General features: G+C 42.2%; 1 protein-coding gene across 8 annotated transcripts in view; it reads right to left on the minus strand.

Annotated features, from left to right (window-relative positions):
• The window catches only part of YAP1 (Yes1 associated transcriptional regulator), a 130774-nt gene that overhangs the window by 39281 nt on the left and 71619 nt on the right, over window positions 1-19874 (minus strand). For 4 of the 8 annotated variants that reach the window (XM_090030199.1, XM_090030194.1, XM_090030192.1 and 1 more), the window contains exons 3-4: window positions 18240-18355; window positions 11830-11943 (exon numbers count right to left, since the gene is read on the minus strand). In XM_090030199.1, the coding sequence (XP_089886325.1) occupies window positions 11830-11943; window positions 18240-18355 (230 nt within the window). The remainder of the gene's footprint in view (window positions 1-11829; window positions 11944-18239; window positions 18356-19874) is intronic. The other 4 variants (XM_090030198.1, XM_090030196.1, XM_090030197.1 and 1 more) reach the window with 1 other exon arrangement.

The following is a 19874-nucleotide window of genomic DNA, read 5'->3' on the forward strand; positions in this document are numbered from 1 at the left end:
GGCTGCAAGAAGAAGGACGAGCTAAAGGGGCAAGTGCAGAGTCTGCAGATTGAAAGGGACCATCTCGGACAGCAGACCCACATACGGGAGACTCTCCTAGCGGAGAGTCAGGTTAAGATAACATCCCTTATTGCAGAACAAGGGCAGCTACAACAGCAATTGCAAACCCTGAGGGAAGAGCTGCAGAGGCTCGAGGAGGATAATCCAATGTTCTCTGAGGTAGGCAGACAAACGACCGGGGAACCTCCACAGTTCCAAGGGGTCGAGAACAAAAAGGAAAAAGACCTAAAAGACCGAGAAGTACAAACCATAGAGAGCTCAGGCAGCCTAGAGACAGAACAATTGAGGGTGCAGACTCAAACATTGGAGACTCTCCTATCAGAGAGCTGGGGTAAAGTAACAAGCCTTCTGGCCGAACAGGGGCAATTGCAGCATGAAGTGTAAACCCTAAGGAAGGAGCTACAGAGGCTGGAGAAGGATAGACGGAGGTTCTCTGAGACAGCTAGCCAGACGACCGTGGAACTTTCACAGTTCCAAGAGGTCAAGAAGGACATCGTAAGTCAGGGGGTACAGACCTCAGACAGAACGGAGGCCCTAGAGGGAAAGCTAGCGACTGTGGAGAGGCAATTGGCGGGGTATGTGAGAACCACGCAGCTGGAGCTCCAGGAAAGGGGGTCCCTGATTGAGGCTTTGAGACAAACTGAGGCCCAAGTGGGGGAACTCCAGTCTGCACTGGTACAAGGGCCAGAGGAGGAGGAACTCCCCGGGACCAAACACCAAGCGTGCCCTAAGGAAGAAATTGGACTATGGCTGAGGGGAAAGGACACCAGGGAGGAGAACCCATTAGAAAAGAAATTAGAAGCCCTGCATAAAGAGATCCAGTCGATCCTCCTTGAGTACTGGGAGCGGAGGTGGACCCAGTGACCAGACACCCAGTTACGGGGTCTGGGCCAGTCAGAACAACAGCTAGTGACAACCATCCGGTTACATGACAAGGGTGGTGTACAGGGAGTCTCGCTTATAACATGAGATGACCAGAAGATGGGGGTCAGGACTAGGGGAGTGAGAGCACCTTGAAAAGAAAAGGGAGTCCAGGCTCTTGGCAAAAGTAGGGAAAAACGCTCAGCCGGGTGTAGACTAGTGCCTGAGGAAAGGCCATGTTTATACATGGCTGGTATACCTGAAAGGGTTACATGGAGGACCCTTAGGAAGTGTATAGAGGAGAAGGTAGGAAAAGTGGCCTTTGTCCATATTTATAAAGGGCCTAGAGGAAGACACATGGGCCAAGGCAGGGGGAATTCTGGAAGAGAGAAGATGCCCAAAAGGCACGGAGGTGCCAGTGAGAAATATGGGGCAAACTCCAGGATATCCAAGAGGCCCAGGCAAGATCAGAAGCCCGAAAAGCCACCGAGAAAGAAAGACTCTGGAGGGGGGCTAGAGAATGGAGATCGCAGAGACCAGGTGGAGGAGCAGCTGGCGAGGTAGGCAATCTACCAAGGTCGGCTAGTGTGGAGGGGCTACCTGTGGCAGGTAAACCCCAGTAAATCCCACATGGTGCGCCTTGGGTAAAAGGCGAGTTGGAGGCGCCTTAAAACCTCCGCCTCCAGTGTAGGTGCTGCCGAACACCCGAGTGAGCAAAAGGTCGAGAAGAACACCTTCGATGGATATAAGGCCTAGCAGAGCAACAGGAAGACCCCCCCCCAGCCCCCGGTGAGTCTGAACTTCAGGGGGGAAGTGTGTCACAGGATCAAGGAGCTGTCCTGTGACTAATATAGGGTTAAGGAGCTACCAATCACTAGGGGCAGCTCAGGTGCTGGTTGCCACAGCAACCAGACAGGTCAGGTGACCAGAAGGGGGCAGGGCCGGGCCTTTATAAACAGCTCAGGCCGGAGCCAGGGTAGCAGTTCCCCTCTGGCAGGAGCAGGAGCAGGAGCAGGAGCTCGAGCTCGAGCTCTGTGGGCGAGCTGAGCAGCCCGGGTCGATGGTTGCAGCCTGACCACCCTGACCGGCTGCAATGATGCAAGGGTAGAGAGAACCCTGACGGAGGTATGGGAGAGAGCCAGCATAGAGCGGAGGTGGGATTATAAGCTCGGGGGCTTATGATTGTGTTATAAGCTGGTAGGCTTCTTGTTTGGGTTGCAGCTGCTTGGCACATGGTTTTGTTATGGTTAAACCGGAGGACCGGGTGAGGCTGTAGGGGTGCAAGGAGGCCTCACGGGGGCTCCCCAGTAGCTTGGGGGTTCCCGGTGCCCAGCGGGGGCACAGTGAGCAGTGCCACAGTGGGCACAGCGTTTCAAGTACCAGAGAGACGCTAGGTGTGGGGGTTGTAGCCCCAGCTGCGAAAGGGCGCTCAGGCCCCAGGGGGGGCGAGGAGCGCAGGAGGTGCGGCAAAGGCCCCGGGGGGGTGAGAGGCTCCAGAGAGGGCGAGGAGCGGGGGAAAACTGCAAGACAGGCCCAGTGGGGCGAGGCCTGGGCGCGGCAAGCCCAGAGGCGCCGGTAAAAGGGGTGCCAGGGGCATGATAGGCCCAGGGGGATCGGAGAGGGGTACCAGGTGAGTGACAGGCCTGGGGGTGCTAGAGAGGGACACCAGGGTAGGACGAGCCCAAGGGGTGCCAGAGAGGGCGCTGGAGGGCAAGGACAGAGCAAGGTCCAGGAACAGCTGCGAGGCTTGGGGCGTGCTAAAGGGGAGGTAGGAGGCACGCATTGCCCATAAGGCTGGGGGTGTTGGAGCACCCCACTCGGAACGGAGGTAATACCAGCACGGTGTCAAGGTGGAAGCAGGCAGCCTCCCTTACTGAACTCATAAGATCAAAGACGTGGCAGGTGAGAAGAGGGTGCTGGGTCACCTTAATTGACACGGCAGGGGGCACTAGTGAGCTCATGGCCACCCGCAGGCCCCCGCTCCGTGACAGTTACGAACATCAAGAGAAAATGAGCACAATCAAATAATCCCACTACCTGCAAACATGCTTGGAGATGAACCTGAGAATCCCAGAAACTGAGGAGAAACTGGATGCAGACTGACATTTAGGTTCACCTCGTTACTGCAAATCTGCTATTAAACCTGACACAAGCAGTGCCCATTCCAGCTTTAAGTACTTGGTTGATTTCTTTTTTTTCTTTTTTTCGAATTCTCTTAGTATGTACCTTAGTATTACAATTTGTCTACAACTATAGATTACAAACTTTACATATCTCATTCTTGTTTATATTAAAAAGAGATTAGGTTTTTTGTTCTGTTACTGAGGCAACTGATATTTCAAAAATATGAAATTAATGTAGGCAGGTCTTTGGAATTTTAATCGTCTTTAAAGAAGGCTACTACTGTTTGCAAAAAAAAAAAAAAAATAATCATCAATTAAGAACTGCCCCTTTTGTATCCTAAAACACAGAAGCACAATGCTATGAGCCCAAGTTCCTAGAGTCTACAGTATCAACAACTGGCCACCCTCTTATTCCTACTTCACTTGAAACTAAAATGCTGCCGCAATTAATTCATTAACTTGCAGTTTTGTTTTCTACAGAACAATGGACAGTAATGAAGAGTAATTGTACAGCCTACATCCAGACCACTAACTTAAATATCATTCTTATATACTACTTTTTTTACATAATTAGCAGTAGAACTATTTTAAATACGAGATTCAGAAGCAAGCACAAGCTGATACAATAAACATTTCTGAACTGTGCAATATCAATCCAGGTTAGAAAAAAAACTCAAAACAAAAAATGGTTTCTGTACTGCTTTAAACCGAAATTGAGTATTAAGTTAAAGTCAATTAAGACACATTAGCTCTTACTCTAATATCTATAGAAACACATGCCTCCAAGAAATGCTGGTACTTTCCAGAATATTCCAGGACATCAGAAGAGCTTATTACTAGATAAAGGCATAAAATAGGTATAAGGAAAAACAGGCCTCTTCAGTTGTCTTAGACTAAGTCCTACATTGTTTGAAAAAGGTATGTTTACCAGAAGTAGAGAGCCAGGTTTTCACTGGAGAAAAATCAGTGTAGTTCCTGAACAAGGAACTGGCAAAATGCATTCCTCTTAAATTGTTCTCAAAATTATGCCAATGCTGAATTAATAAAACATTCTCTGTTATACAACAGTATTAGTTGTCTTCAGTGTCCCTTGTGCACTTAACTATCAGATGTTGCTTTCTATGGCTGCATACACATTTTCAACTAATCCAGAAGAATTCTCCCAGTTTTGTTCCCCTGGGAGAAAAAAACCAGCGGGAGAGCATTGTACCACTGTCTAGGGTGTGAAGCCGAGCCTGGGCTGCCAACGCCGTCCAGCTAGGGGGTCTGTGTGCAGGCAATCCCAGTGTGCTCTGCAGGCTCCCCTGGTTGCTGAAGAGTGCTGACAGCAGCTAAGCACGCAGGGCAATGCTAACTAGCTGGCTGCCCCAGGAGACCATGTCCCCCTTAGCAATTCCAGGCTCTCCCCCTGTATGGCTCAAAGAGGATCAGAACTTACCTGCTGTCTTGGCTGTAATAGGCATGTCAACTTCTCCAACTGCCTGCAACACATCCCTAACCCTCTCCTACAAGCCAATGGATTCTGCACTTGCATAGTGCTTTGAGAGAGGATCCTGGTGAGGGATCCCCTATCTAGTTGCACATTGGATGTGGCGGGCAAGGCGGTGGGGGTGGGAAATGCTCACAGGGTGTGGGTCTAGTCACATGGGTTAAGGTCTGGTCAGGTAGGCAAGGGTCTTCTTGGGTGGGTTCCCCCCATTCTGGAACCAAAGCAGCTAAACCCCACCTCCTCTGGACTTGGAGAGACGCACCCCTGCCTCCCTATATGTGGGTGCCTTCACAGCTCATGCCCCCCACCTCATGCTCAGACTTGCAAGACCCTGTCCCCAGTACCCAGAGCTTACCCTCCCCTGCCATGTTCAGAGCAAGCTGACCTTCTCCTCAGAACAGCTTCTGCTTGGTTGGGGTCAGTGTTTTTTCCCCACCTCGGAATACCATTTCTGCTCCAGAAGAAAAATCTTGTAAATCTGTGCTCTTATGGTTTCTCCCAGGAGAACACTGAATTTCCTGATAGAAACTGAATGTCTGGACATGAACTATATCAATCCAGGCCAGAAGACAGGCTAGACAGTTTGCTCTTCATTAAAAGTTTTAGGAAGCTAGATGATTATATACATTTTTAAAATTATAATTTGCCTTTAATATCTACATTTTTCAGAGGCAAAAGCGTTTCTTTATATACCATAAACCCAACAAAAATAGTTGAAATAAGCAAGACTTCCAAAATCCAATGCAAGCCATCAATAAGTTTAGTAGTATCACGCTGGCACAAAAATTTACATAAAAGTACATGCTGCATCCTTATTCTAAAAATAACATAGCTTGAAAACAGACAGAGCTAGTCAGAAGATAAAAGATAAACATACAGTTGATGCTAATTTTAAGTTAACCCTTCTACAAAAAACTGCTGCAGAGGAGAAATAGCCTGATCTACTCACATTTTTTAATGGCAGAGCTGTCATTTCTTTTTGTAAGCCTAAACAATTATACTGGTTTATATAACTGTATGTTCATTAAGGGCTGGATAGCATAAAGACAGCAACACAAAGTTTCCCTAAAGGAATAGTATAAAACCACTTCAATACTCAGGATATACTCTTATATCAGGATAGTTAAAGTGGTGCAAGACAGCACCTTTGTGAATCTGAGATCTCTCACTATCTGTTATACCTAGTCGAGTACTTTCTTGTCACTTTAAAATTTAATAAACCCTTATTAAAGGTGACTTCCTTTAAATGTTTGCTTCTCTGTGGTAAAGATGTTCTTTGTTCTGGTGCCTTGATGTAGCTAATTGGAGTCCTTTTTTCTTATTTTCTACTCTTGCACAATTGCCTGTTGCTTTCATTATTGTCAAGTCTGGGATGGTTTTTGTAAGGCAGGGAAATTTTGCTGTGTTTGTAGGTGATAAATGTTTATTCTTTCCTTTTATTTTTGTCTGTACTATGGGAGAATGATTTCTGCATCTGATCAGTTTGAGCCACAAGAGAAGGCTGATGGGGGATCTAGTGGCCTGTTACAAACTAGTCAGGGGGGGATCAGCAGGCACTGGGGAAGTCCCTGTTCCCCCGAGCACTGCCAGGAGTGACCAGGAATAATGATCACAAGCTGGCAGAGGGAAGATTTAGGCTAGATATGAGGAGGCGCGACCTCACCGCCAGGTCGGCTAGGATCTGGAACCAACTTCCAAGAGAAGTGGTGCTGGCTCCTACCCTGGGGGGTCTTTAAGAGGAGGTTAGATGAACACCTTGCTGGGGTCGTTGGACCCCAGTAATCTTTCCTGCCATGGCAGGGGATCAGACTAGATGATCTACTCAGGTCCCTTCCGACCCTAGAAACTATGAAACTATGATGTAAAATACGGCAAAGCAGCAGAGGCCTAATTCAACATGACAAATTTGCATCCGGGGGAGGGGGTAGGAAATCAGAGGAAAGCAAAAGGAAAGATTATAAAGAATGCAAAGCTTTAGCAAACTTTTAAAATCACAGATTGAAGGAAAACGAACATGGAAAATCCCAAAATCAAAAGACTACTGCTTTTCTCACTCAAGGTACAGAAATACATACCCTGATGTAGACTTCTGTAAAATGGGACACACAAGAGGATGAAGGCTGGTATTAGGATTTCTGAAATAAGGTACTGATAGACTGATAGCTGATGTCTAATTGCTTTCCATTCTTCCAGTTTTGTCATGCATCTATGGTAACGGATTGATAGTCTCAAAAGCGAAGTACCTTTTCTTATATTTCAGGATAGAGTCCTGACAGCTGCAGGCTAAAATAGATATTACCAGAGACAAGGTTCCTGTCAAAAACAAGTGATGAACTTTTTTGAAGAGCAAGACAGAAAGAATTTGGGGGCCCTGCATTGAGAATTAGAATGAGCCAGCAAGCACGTGCACTTCTTTGATGGTTTACAGCAGGGGTAGCTCCCAGATCCAGTCGGCTGCTCTGCAGGCCACAGCTTGCACATTATATTGGACGCACAGAGTGGCATGGAGCCCAATCTTGGTGCGCAGACCCTGCCCAGCTGGAATCAGGATCTGGAAAGCAGGATCAGTCTCTAACCGGGTAGAGGTGGTACCCAGCTGATCCCACCTGTGTTCAAGCGGCATAAGGCCCAAACTAGCCCTGCACCATTCACTGGTCAAAAAATGTGGGCACCATTTTGAAAAAGGGACTTCAAAAGCAATGGTCAATACAATATCCTTCTTGCTGTAATAGCCTCCTCAAAGAACGGAAACAAAGAAGGGGTTGAGCCCCAAATCCTAGAGGCAAGGATTTCTTAGGGTGGTATCGTTTACTGGACCAACTGCATAGCTGGGAGAGAGTTAGATGAGCTTTCTAATGCACAACATTCTTCTTCAGGTTTCCCAAACTCCTAGGCACAAGCAACTCCCTGGCAACAGACACCTCAGATGGCCAGAATGAGAAGCATCTTTGCCAGAAAACTTATATCCCAACAGCTTCAGCATTATTCTTCATAGGCTTTTCTCCTCTGCTGTGGAAATGTAATTTAAAAATTGGAAGGGGGGGGAGGAAGGGCAGGGATTTTGGTGCAGAAGACAGTAACAGAATATTCTCTGTGAAATAAAGTCTGCCATGAACAATAGGAAAAGAGGACTTGACAGCACATTTTATTTCAGATTCCATACTAGAGCAAAAGATCTTACTATCACAAGTCTAATTCCTTCAGTCCAGTCTTGAATGACTTCCTATGCCAAGATATGACCAGATCAGATCCACCCCTTCTAGCCGTTTCTTAGATTTCGATCAGCTGTGGGCCAGATCCAGCATGCTATAGTACACCTGGGAACCAACCCCATGTGCCAAGCCTTCACCAAATCCAGCCCACAGACTGACCCTGCCTGAAAGATCTGGCCTGGGGGGTGGCCCTGTGCCACTCCTGCAGGCGCCACAGGACCAGAAGGTTGAGCACCACTGCTTTAGAGCAGGTGTCAAAATCACCGGGACCTACGGGCCGGGCCAGATGAGGGGCATATGCCGGGCATCTGGATCTAGCCAGTGGGCTGTTTTGCAAACTGCTTGCAGCACGCACGCTGTTTTCAGCCCTGTACACTGTATCAGGTACCTGCCCCAGCCCCATGTGGCACGCAGTGCATGGGGCCAGTTCAGGGTGTGCACTAACATGCAGGACACAGTGCTGGTCTGGGGCATGCACTGCATGTGGAGCTCATGCTGGATTGGCTCTGGGATGTGCATTCAGTCTGGATCACCCCTGTATTCAGCACTCAGGACCAGTTTGATGATGGTGCCACATGCAGCACACAGCTCAGACTGGCCTCACGTTGTGTACAGCCCATGCCAGACAGGCTTCATCTGCTAGGCCAGGGCCAGCATGTGTTGGATGCAGCAGGCAACACTGTGGGCCAGACAGCATCGCTGCATGAACCAGATCTGGCCCACGGGCCAGATCTTCGACACTGCTGATTTAGACATAGGCAATTCTCCTTATTCAGGTCTACGCTGATGACTAGGTTCAGAAGCTATTGACCCAGTTTCTGCGGGCCAAGATCCAGAGTACAACAAAACACAAGTGCATTAGATGGGTCTGAAGACCTCGAATCCATCCTTCAAACGCTTTAGGCCAGTCTCAGCTCTTCTATCTTCAGTTCTGTTTATTTTAGCACTTTCTGATTACAGAACTGATCCACTCAACTCCGGGGCATTGCTCAAAGCCCACATTTCATTGAAAGACCAATGAAGGAGAAGAATCTTCAAACTGCGCTCCTTTCAAATGCAGGACAAGTCTCAAAGCCACCGAATGCATGCACTCTGCCTAGACACTTGGGACAGTATGCCTAACTGAATATTTTCTTTAAGTCTATCCTTTACTCCAGCCATATTAATGAGAAACACCCAAAGACAACTATATATTATTCAAGAGCTAAATAGAAAGCAGAACTTTGTTTAAATCAAACCCCAACCTGATGAGGAGACTTAATTACAGAGAAGTAGAGATGGACTCTCTGACAGGAGAGGAACTGAGCAGCGGCAAGTGGTGGGGTCCTCCACCCCTCCTGGTCTACAACACTGGGTCCGAGGAGCTTGTTTGCACTGTTTTCAATAGTTTTTCACCCTGCATGGTGACAGGATCTGTAAAGCTATGATCAAACAATTCTGAACGCCTCCTTAATGTCATTTAAAATCAAAACAGAAAATTATCCTTATACTGAGCACCCAAAGATGAATTCATCAAGGATAGCTTGCTTCAAGTTTTCCCAGTCAACGGCTCGTGGAAACGAAGCCCTTCGTTGAAATTAGGCTGTCCTAATAGCAGTCCTCAGAAATAAACAGGATTTTCAACTCCTACTAATCACTGAAAGGTAAACTTCTAAGTCACTCAAATTTTATTTAGAGTCACAGCACACATTTTGTGAAAATCTGCACATGATAAAGTAAAATAAACACTAGGCACGAGCTAGCTCTGTCAACAAAACTATAGTGTGTACTGTGCTGAAGTGGCCTGAGAAGGTCAGATGAGAGAAGGAAACAAGAATAAGATTTTATACTTTCTTGGCACGGATGATAAAAATGTAAACCACAATACAACACGTACAACTTCAGATTTCAAGGAAAACTCCTTCAAGCTCAACAGCAGCTAGCAGCTTGTCTCTGTTTGCCATCACTCTAGATCAGAGGAGCCCACATGCTTTTTTCTTTCCTGCCCCCTTCAGTTACACTTGAGCTCTTTGACTGAAAAGGCCTGGAACAGATTAAAAGTCCAACCACAAAATAAAAAGCCTTGGCATGTACTCAAGCCTGTCTGGGATACACATACACAGTGGGCCCAAAAAGGGAAACTATGCAGCAAGAAAACTGTATGCAGTCTTTTGGATATTTCTGACCTCGTTCAGTTTAACTGCCACAGCCTTAACATTTCATGGGACTTCAACATGCTCAAGACAAGTAGTTGTACCCTCACAGCTAAGTCTGCACTATTTACAGGAGTTGAAATTAGTTCTTAGAAATGACATGCGTCTTACTCATGACCTTTGTTACTTAAAAGCTTCCCTTCCACCCGTCAGGTTTTCATTCCAGCTGGCTACCCAGGCTCTTACCATTCAAAACCGTAAGCCAGTACACAGAATCGGAGGAAAGTACATTTCCTGAGATTACCCAGGGAAATATAATTGGCATGTCTCTCTTCATTGTAAAGTGTAACACTATTTTTCTAAATGACAGCTTCCTGTTTCAACCTTATTCAAAGTTGTGCTTTACTAGCACGGTGTTTTGCAACGCACAAACAGGTCTGAAACTCGGAAGGCGAGCGTTAAAGCCAACATGGACATCTGCCAAAGCTGACAGCTTCCCATGTATGCCCCACCTTTGACTCAAATTGCACAGTGGTTCAACCTGTCTACAAGCCAACTAGCAGTTTATGAACAAATTGCAACCGTGCAAAGTTTTTTTTGAAGAGCAGATGGATATTTATGTTTAAAAACACAGGGCTACAAAAGGAAAAGAAAGAAAAAAAAGCTCAAGAGTTTTGAACAGCCATTTTAGAAATGCACTGTTGAATTTGAGTTTTGCAGCATTGTGTTTATATGGCATTCATGGAGTTAATGCCTCTCCCAAAAGGGGCCCACAGTTGTTGTTAGGTCAACCCCTGTAAAGCTTCAAAGGCTTTGTATCCCCTCAGCCTGACCTACTCAGTGATCTGCACACTGTTTTCATTTAGTTGCGCTGAGTCCAAGACTAAAGCTTGAAAACCACAATGATCCCCCCTCTCTCTCTTTATACTGTTTTTTCCATAGCTCTGGAAAAAATACCTCACAAATCCATCCAAAGAAACTGAAAATAGTGAATTATGAGGATAACAAATCAACTAATGCACCTATTCAAACTTACAGACTAAAACCAGTGGCAAAATTTTGTAAAGGAAAAAAAAATGCTATACATAATCAACCTTTTCTATAGTATACCTAACTTATCATTGTGGGTTTGCAGAATATTTTGTGCTCTGGAATTATTAATACTTGTTAATATTTTATTGCAACTTTTACAACATTCTCTTCTTATTGCATTAGTTAAAAAAAAAAAACAGCCAACCAAACAAAAAAAAATTACAAAACATGAAAGAATAGCTCCTCTAACTGTCCACTTCATTGCCCCTTTGTTATTTTAATTTAATTGACTACTTCTATACTCACTAACACTGTAACTGTAAGAATTTTTCACGCCTCAAATAAGAAATTTGGATAATGCCACCAAACTTAAACATTTCTCTCAATATGGTGTGACAAAAGAAAGCTCTCTCATGATCATCACTGTGACAAGCTGGAATTATAAGCTGGTGTTTCTTTCAAATGCATTGAATTAGCATTATATGTTTACTGTGAGAAAACAACTGCTTTAGGAGCGCATAAAAGGAGTTATGGAATCAAAATTGTATCCAGTATAAAGTTTTTTAATTGCAAGCGGGGATTAAAAGCTTTGTTTATTAAGTAATTCTGGAAATGCGGAGTTTGGGAGCCCTCTGAACCATATGGTAAAACCCTAAATCTCTAGTGCCAGGAATAAGGTATGAATTTGAACCATATGGTAAAATCCTAAATGTCTGGTGCCAGGAATAATGTATGAGAGATGACAGAAATATATACTTATGTTTTTCAAAAGATTTCGTGTGTGATTCAAATAATAATTTAAAAAAAAAAAACTTTACTGCAAAAAAGTTGCTCAGGTATGCTTACAAGATGAAAACTGCTACGTGAACTGAAACTAAAAGTGAACCAAAAAAAAATTCTGAGGCAAGATGAACTTTTACCAAAGCGTGGGTCAAGCCTTGGGTCTAGCCAAGATGTGGTCTTGTTCTTATGGTTTATGTAGTAAATTTCTCCATCCTGGGTCATAGCTTGTTCCCATCCATCGGGGAGTGGGCCTGCAATATAGAAGGAAGGAATTCATAGTAGGCTCGTGTTTGGTGCAGCTGGAAAATAGCTCTAATTAAAAAAAAATCCCAACATTTTACATATAAACCAGTACATGAAACAAATAGTTTCAAGCTCCCGTCTAACAATCCTAAGGTAAGGATAGAAAAGGGGTGGATGGGAAAAAAAAACCCACACAGTTAAGTTATAAAGCATTCCCACGATTTTAGTAAGGACTTGGAGTTTGATTTTATAAACTTGCTTGTATCCTTTAATATATTTGCCTTTTTTTCCCCATTTGCTAAGGTCCCTATAAGACAGAAGAATTTTAAAATACAAAACCAGCAATAAATCAAGCCTGCCATAATGAAACCAGTGTTAGCACCTGAAACGCGATCAGATCAGAAAGGAACTTCTTCCAGTGAGTAATGCTCAGCATCAGTATAGAACTGACACGATTCTGCTGAAGGGTCCTTGTACTGCTCCTCCAAAGACAGAAGCAGAGTTAAAATGTACAGAATGAGACCCCCCACACACTTTTCATGCCCTTATCTGCTATGAAAGTGTTATGGACTACACAATTCTCCAGATATATGGCAATAAATAAATATATAAAAAGAAAAAGAAAAAAAAAAAAGAAGGTGAAGTGGAAGAAAGGCAAAAATTGAGTACCTAGACAAAGAAAAAGAGCACTAATGCATTGGGAGGGGTGCTAAATTCCCCTCCCAACAGGTAGGCACACACAGTATGTCTACATTTAGCAAACAATCAGCTAACACGCACCAGTACAAAACACGGCCTCTGCTTAAATGGGAACCCTGAGCATCTTCCCTAGTCCCCAGATTTCCAAACAACAGGATGTGGAAAAGGGACTTTCCTACAAGAATATGCTTTCCTGATTTCAACTGTCTCATCCCTTTCATCTATATTTTATGTGGACTGCAAAGCTCTTTGAGATGGAGATGTACACATTTGTGAAGTGCCAAATGTTGAGGCCCACATTTAGTTAAGTGAAGAACATTTGGATTTAAACAATAAAAGTGAGGGCCTACACAAAAGTCTCTATGCATCCGCCACAAATTTCAAGAGTAAGAACAAAACTAGACAATCTTTACTCCAGCCAGCCAGCCAGCCATGAGAAACCCACTTCTTCTTCCGCTCCTCCCATGCAATATAACCCCAATCATCTCGAGAGAGGGTGACTACCAAGTGCTCCGCTAACAAGCCTCCGATTCATGTAGAACAGACTATACATTTTTGGAAATTTAAAAAAATATATCTTTATTTTTATTCCAGTAGCACCCCACCGTCACTGTGGCTCCATTGTGCCAGATATAAATGCAAAAGAAAAGTGCCTGGCTCAAGCAGCTTTGTTAAATTACTTCACGCTGGCACTAATGGGCTGAAATTCACTTCTGTTTAGAGACACAGGTGGACTACTCAGTAGTCATGAAGTTACTATTTGGGAAGCCTGCCCCAACAGTAACCTCTGTGCAATATTCTCCACTAACTCTTCAAAACATGCATTCCTATAAAGCCAAATTCAAGGCAACAACTATCATCCATCACGTTGTCCCAGAGCCAGATGAGGCACATGTTCTCAAAAAGGAAGAAAAAAAAATAGTTCCAAGTATGAGGGTATTGATGAAGTGTGGACACTTATAACTAAAAACACTGGCATCATACTAAATGAGAACAACTTTTTTTCTTTTTCTTCTTTTTAAAAGAAGAGTGTCCCTGTCCAAAAGAACTCAGCCTAAACACGCACAGAATATATAACTGACAGACAAATGAAATGGTTAGGCAACAACTCTGCAGAAAAGAAGGCTACAGGAAGAAGTAATAACAATGCAAGACATACTGTATAATGAGAAACATCTTATAATTTTTGGTATTTTAAACAAAGACTAAATTAAGACAGAATCTGATCACACAAGAGAAAAACCAGATTAATTTCTACTAAGGATTATGCAGATAAGTAGAGGTAAACAGATCCATACTTGCATCTGACTGATAAGGAAGTACAGATTATGGACATAGATAATTTAAGGGAGAAAACAGACCATAAAGATGAACTACACAAACTAAGTAAGGCAAGTTTAAGCAAGACCAGTTGAAAGAGTTGCCTAAAGCAGATATCAATATAAAATACCTGCAAAGTTTATCTGCAAGTAAATGACAACTAAACTTTTCTCCTCCAATTCAAGTCAACAAAATCCAATCAATGGAAAATCTTTTTGGTGCTTAATATCAGAATGTTCAATGGCCAAAAGGTCTAACATGACTTGAATAAATAGGAAAAAGCACGTAAGACCTGGAGAAATCTTGTACAATAGCTAGCACAATATTTTTCCAACCCTGATCTTCTATCACAAGATCCTCTGTAGACCAAAGTTCTCTCAGAGCTGTGAACTGTCAATACATTTCATCACAAAACTTCTCAAATGCAGGATGATAGATAATCAACCCATGGACGCTTTCTTCTTTTCAGCTTAAGGTTTAAAAGTAAACATATTTAACATTACCAACTGTTTAGAGTGTATGGCATCCTAAGCTAGACAGTAGAAGTAAATAAATCTCGATGTATTTATTTAAATCTATAATAAGCAGGAGGAACCTTCAAAATGCAGCGGAGTTGAAATGTATGCACTCCAGAGGGGTTGCAGTTCAATGCCTCAGCTCATTTACTAGTACAGTCATCTTTCCCCCAGGAGCTATGAACTGTACTTCACGCCTGCTTCTCACTGTTCCTCTTTTTCCCAGCAGCATTTCAGTGCTCAACTTTGACCCCATCTAATAGCCATCCAGAATGATTAGCTGTAAGATTAGAGAACTTCATCAAACAAGTCTGAGGGGGAATGGGAAACAGCTAAAAAGAGAATCTACTGCCAAATTAAATGTGTAATGTCTCTAAAATTCAGCATAAAAGGGAAAGCAAACAATTTAAACAAATACAACAAACTTAAATACACTTATGTTACCTGGATATTTGTGCTAATTCTTTCATGCCATTATTGTATCAAGTGCAGTCACACAAGAAACAGTCATGAATACTTATTTTAAAACATTTATTCTGTATCTCAATAAGAAACTCAGTCACCTTATATCATTTTAACAAAAGACTAGCCAAAGTTAAGAACTGTTTCCTATAGAACTCTATTTAAGTGGCTCAGTGTTAAAAACATCTTTTCTATTGAACACGCAACATAAAAAGCAAGTTATTACTTTCCACCAGTGGTGATAAGGTGGGAAATTGTCAATAACTTTATTAAATCCTATTTGATATAGGATCCTGAAATAGAAAATCCTACCTTTTAATAGAGCAGCCTCCCTCCTCACCTCTATGGTCCTAGGTATGTAGGGAGGCTCCTCGCAGCAAGCCCATATCAGCAAGAGTAAGGCTATATATGCCTAACAATCTTTCAAAAGAGTATTGAGATCTGAGGCAAGCAGCAGCTTTGCATATATAAATACATTAAGATGAAAACACCAGTTTTCTCCAGCAGAGAATAAAACATAGCTGGCTAAGTATACTTTCAAACAGTCAATGAATGGTTCATTCAAAAATCATAAGGGGAAAAGATGAAAAAAGCCTGTAGGGCATCCAGTCAATTGCTTGTCTACTGCAGAATTACGCCTTACAATGTACAGTCTAGTTCTTTTGTCTAATCTACTTTTAATGCCTTCAGTGTATGGGGTTCCTAAAAAACTCACTCCTGGCTTCCTATTTTAGATTTCAGTTTAAACGTTTCTTCTTTTGGCCTAACATACCACATTAACATCCCTACTTAAGCTTTCCATCTTCAGTTCTCTCTCCCATTTCACCCTATTTGCAGTGGGCAGCATTATCCTGCAACTTAAAAAACCCCCCAAACTTCCCCTGCTCTATTCATCTCCCGTTTCTCCACTTTAATTCCTAATTTAATCCAGAAAAAAAATCCAAAAAACAAAACATCCAACCTCCTGAAACACCCCCTGAACCTCGTTCTTTGATTTTTTTTTGTTACCCCTCAGCGACGTCTGATATTCTGTAGTTTATACTGACACTCTGGAGCAACGCTAGTTGTGAAGATCTGAAATCAATATGATGTGTGGGTTACATAAAAATTAACTGTATAGAGGCAAGAAGTCTCCTTTTTGTAATAACCCAGAAACTTATTTGTAAATTGACTACCTTCAGGTGCCATGATAACTATATTTTGTAATTTCTCCAAAATTGTCCATGAAATCTTTCAAGACAGCAAAGTACATTCCACTGACAAATACATTTACATCAGAAAATCTCAACTTCTGGCATCAAGAAACTCAACTCTTCTTCCTAGCCTTACAGAGCAATTCCTAAGCATAAGAATTTCAATTTGGACAGTTAAAAAATTAAAGTTCATTATTGCCAGCAGTAAAAAATATTATGATATTATGATAGCACCCAGAGGTAAAAATCCCATTAAACCAGTTGCTGCACAATACTTGCACAATGCTGCACAATGAACAAGTGGTCAATTCAATTCTTTGAATTATGCTCCGTTATTTAAGAAGATATTTAAGAAAATAAAAAACAAAAATTACCACATACTCAACAAAGTAACAGAACACATAAGTAACAAAATATGTAAGTTGGGTAGAAAACAAATCTATTGACAACATTTGCAATGAGTATATTAAATCAGTCATGAATCAGAAAGAGTCGATATGTAATGTATGGCGTTCTAGAGTTCTTTTCGTTCACAGAAAACTTGTTAAACACAAAAAACTATTAGCTCTACAGGTGAAATTCAAGAGCTAAACATTACACTACTACAACTGATGTACATGTTTACTTTGCATCTCATTTCCAAAGCATGATAGATAGATGATAAAACAAAAAGGACAAAGTGATGAAAATCTTTGTAATTCACACAGAAAAACTTGTATTGGCTTATCAGTAATCATTTTTCATAATTTATCAAAAAAATCAGACTTTTGAGGCAGAATGAGAGATTTTTTCTTTTACTGAAAATCAATTTAAAACACATAGCCTAAGATAAGAAAATTCAAAATTATTTTGATTTATAGACTTGCATTACACATTAAGACACCATTGTACACTAGCTCCAAATCTCCCCCTACATTTTCCACAGGTAGGTAACTGGAGTAAAATTACTTACTAACTTACTTTTGTTTTTCATTTGGATTTTGCTCATTTGACACTGAACACTAAAATTCTCCTTGAATGTTGACTGAGCAAGTTTAAAGGCTGCCTTTTTTAGATCCTCCATAAACCCTGGGTTACAAACTGGTTTTGCTAATTTTAAAAGGTAGTGTGTAATCAATTATCAGTTTTATTCCAAATCTGTCTTGCATGTCCATTTATCGGACATCAAAATCCCTTTCATCGTAATCCTGTAATGACAGCAACGCAAAGTTTTTAAATATATCTTGCAAACAGAACACAGGACTGTGAATGCTCAAGCAGTAAACATCTAGCTCTCTGGTGTAAGCAAGGAGATGAATAAATTGAGGGTGTGATAGTGGGAGTGGCCCCATTCCCTATTCTTTTGAAGTTGCCAAAGACAATCCTGCAGCATCATGATTACACAGCTGTTGATTGTCTATTGTTGTTCTGGAAAATATGATCACTAATTTATATTACTCTTTCAAATCAGAGAAATACCAAGACTGTAACTACATTCAGAGTAATGACTGCCTTAAATCCAACCAAGGTCTCTCTTCTTTTGCCTCACTGAATGCAGTACCACAGCCAGGCCAGAAGAAACTCAAGACAACGGCTTCATTAGCCTCACCTTTAGAAGTCACAACCACAAATAGCCCAGTTTCAATCATGCCTGCTTATCTTTTGCATTTAAGCATGTTTAATAAGATGAACAAAAGATGCGTGAAAGCTCCCTCTTTTGGGGTCATACAACAGAAAAGTAGATAGCAAGAGAAGTGAGGAGATAAATCATGAGCTCAGATGAGGAAGAAGAGACAGGAGTAGCAAAAAGGTGAAAAGTGCATCAGTTACCAAAAGTTAGTATAAAATCAAGTTAATCTGCCTGAGCTCTGGAGCAGTAGGTCCAGGGACAATCGAAAAAATTAGGCTTTAAGCAACAAGAGGGAGCACCTTGCACCACAAACTCACTTCAGAAGAAGGTGGAAGGAAGCTGCATTTAGGAGGTAGACTGAAAAACCAGTTGGCCACAATAGTGAACAGATTAAATGTGAATTAAGTCAGAAGGAATTAACATACATCCAGTTCCTTAAAACATTAAAAGCAGAAAAGTGGTACAAATGCATCAATGGCTCTTACAGATACTGATTTTTTTCTTACCTGATGCTGAATTCATTATGTTCGGTTGAACTGGAGGACTGGTGGGGGCTGTCACGTTCATCTGGGAAAGCATGGCCTTTCTGGGATCTTGCCATGTAGTTGTTTGATCAATGTGACTAAGACAAAACAAACCAGGGAGTTAGTCATGTATTCACAACAATGATTTTCTAGAGTACAGAAAGTCTAGAAACAAGGAGAGATTAAAAACAAACAAACAAACAAAAAAACTTGATCAGCAAAAGCAAAGTTCAAAACTGTTAGCAAAATCTTCCTTCTCCCTCTGTTTCATTAGAGGTTAGATTCTGTCACATTTTCTTCATCAAGAGGCTGAATTGACTCCTGGTAGGAAGAACAGGCTACAAGAAGCTATTCAGTGCAAATAAGGGTATTAGAATCTAACCCATTCTACTTCAAGTATTTGCACATGAACCAGACCTTCTCCCCCATTATTCTCCCTTTTCAAATGAGATTTCCAAATCTTTCCAACAAAACAAATTGTGTCAAATCTCAGGTACAGTAAAGTAACTTAATGTGGTGCATGTTTTAATCCCCACCTGTTAAATATTGACAAACAATAGCAAGATAATGAAAAAGCTACCAGTATGTCAAGTAATTTGAGGATTTCCAAAGTGTACTCTCAACATGGGGCACATCTTTACAGACAGGTAATTTTATGGAACATGGTCCTTCATTCACACAAGTCATATGCTAATAATAACAGAGATTCACAATCCTGAATAAAATTGAAGACTTTTCAGGAATGACCATATCCATCCCCCCTCCTCTAATAACATATGAGTGGGAGATCCACATTTGATGTCAATATTCCATTCAAATCTCTATCATATTTAAAACGTAGTATGAAGTATCATGTACTGATGTGAATGTATAGCATGTGTACGTCATGGGATGAATTAAGGCTGGAATATCAGTCTTGGCTGAGAATTTTCCATTTGTGCATTAGTGCTGCTGCTGCGTTTTCACACACAAGACAGACATGCTTTTGCTCTGAAAGAAAAATATTTTAAGTGACAAAACTGTTAAGGAATGGTTGTACTAATCTAGACTGGTGGCTTGATTTGTAAAATTCTTAATTAATTGCAACTTATCCACAATTAGCACCACTGGTCTTAATAGATCAGAACAATGAAAAATGGTTCTCAACTGTCTTTCCTGAAACACTCAGATTTCATAGATTTCATAGACTTCAGGGCTGGAAGGGACCTCGGGAAATCATCGAGTCCAGCCCCCTGCCCAAGGGGCAGGAAGTCAGCTGGGGTTATAGGATCCCAGCAAGGTAAGCATCCAATTTACTCTTGAAGGTGTTCAATGTAGGTGCTTGAACCACCTCCGCTGGCAGACTGTTCCAGACCTTGGGGGCTTGGACAGTAAAGAAATTCTTCCTTATGTCCAGCCTGAAACGGTCTTGCAGGGGTTTGTGACCGTTCAACCTCGTCATCCCTTGGGGCGCTCTGGTGAACAAACGTTCCCCCAGATCCTGGTGGTCACCCCTGATAAACTTATAGGTGGCCATCAGATCACCCCTGAGCCTGCGCTTTTCCAGGCTAAAGAGCCCCATGGCTCTCAGCCTGTCATCGTAAGATCTGTTTTCCTGACCTCTGATCATGTGCATGG

The sequence above is a fragment of the Crocodylus siamensis genome, chromosome 1 (assembly GCF_052110815.1).
Source record: "Crocodylus siamensis isolate JL-2025a chromosome 1, ASM5211081v1, whole genome shotgun sequence".
Taxonomy (NCBI): domain Eukaryota; kingdom Metazoa; phylum Chordata; order Crocodylia; family Crocodylidae; genus Crocodylus; species Crocodylus siamensis.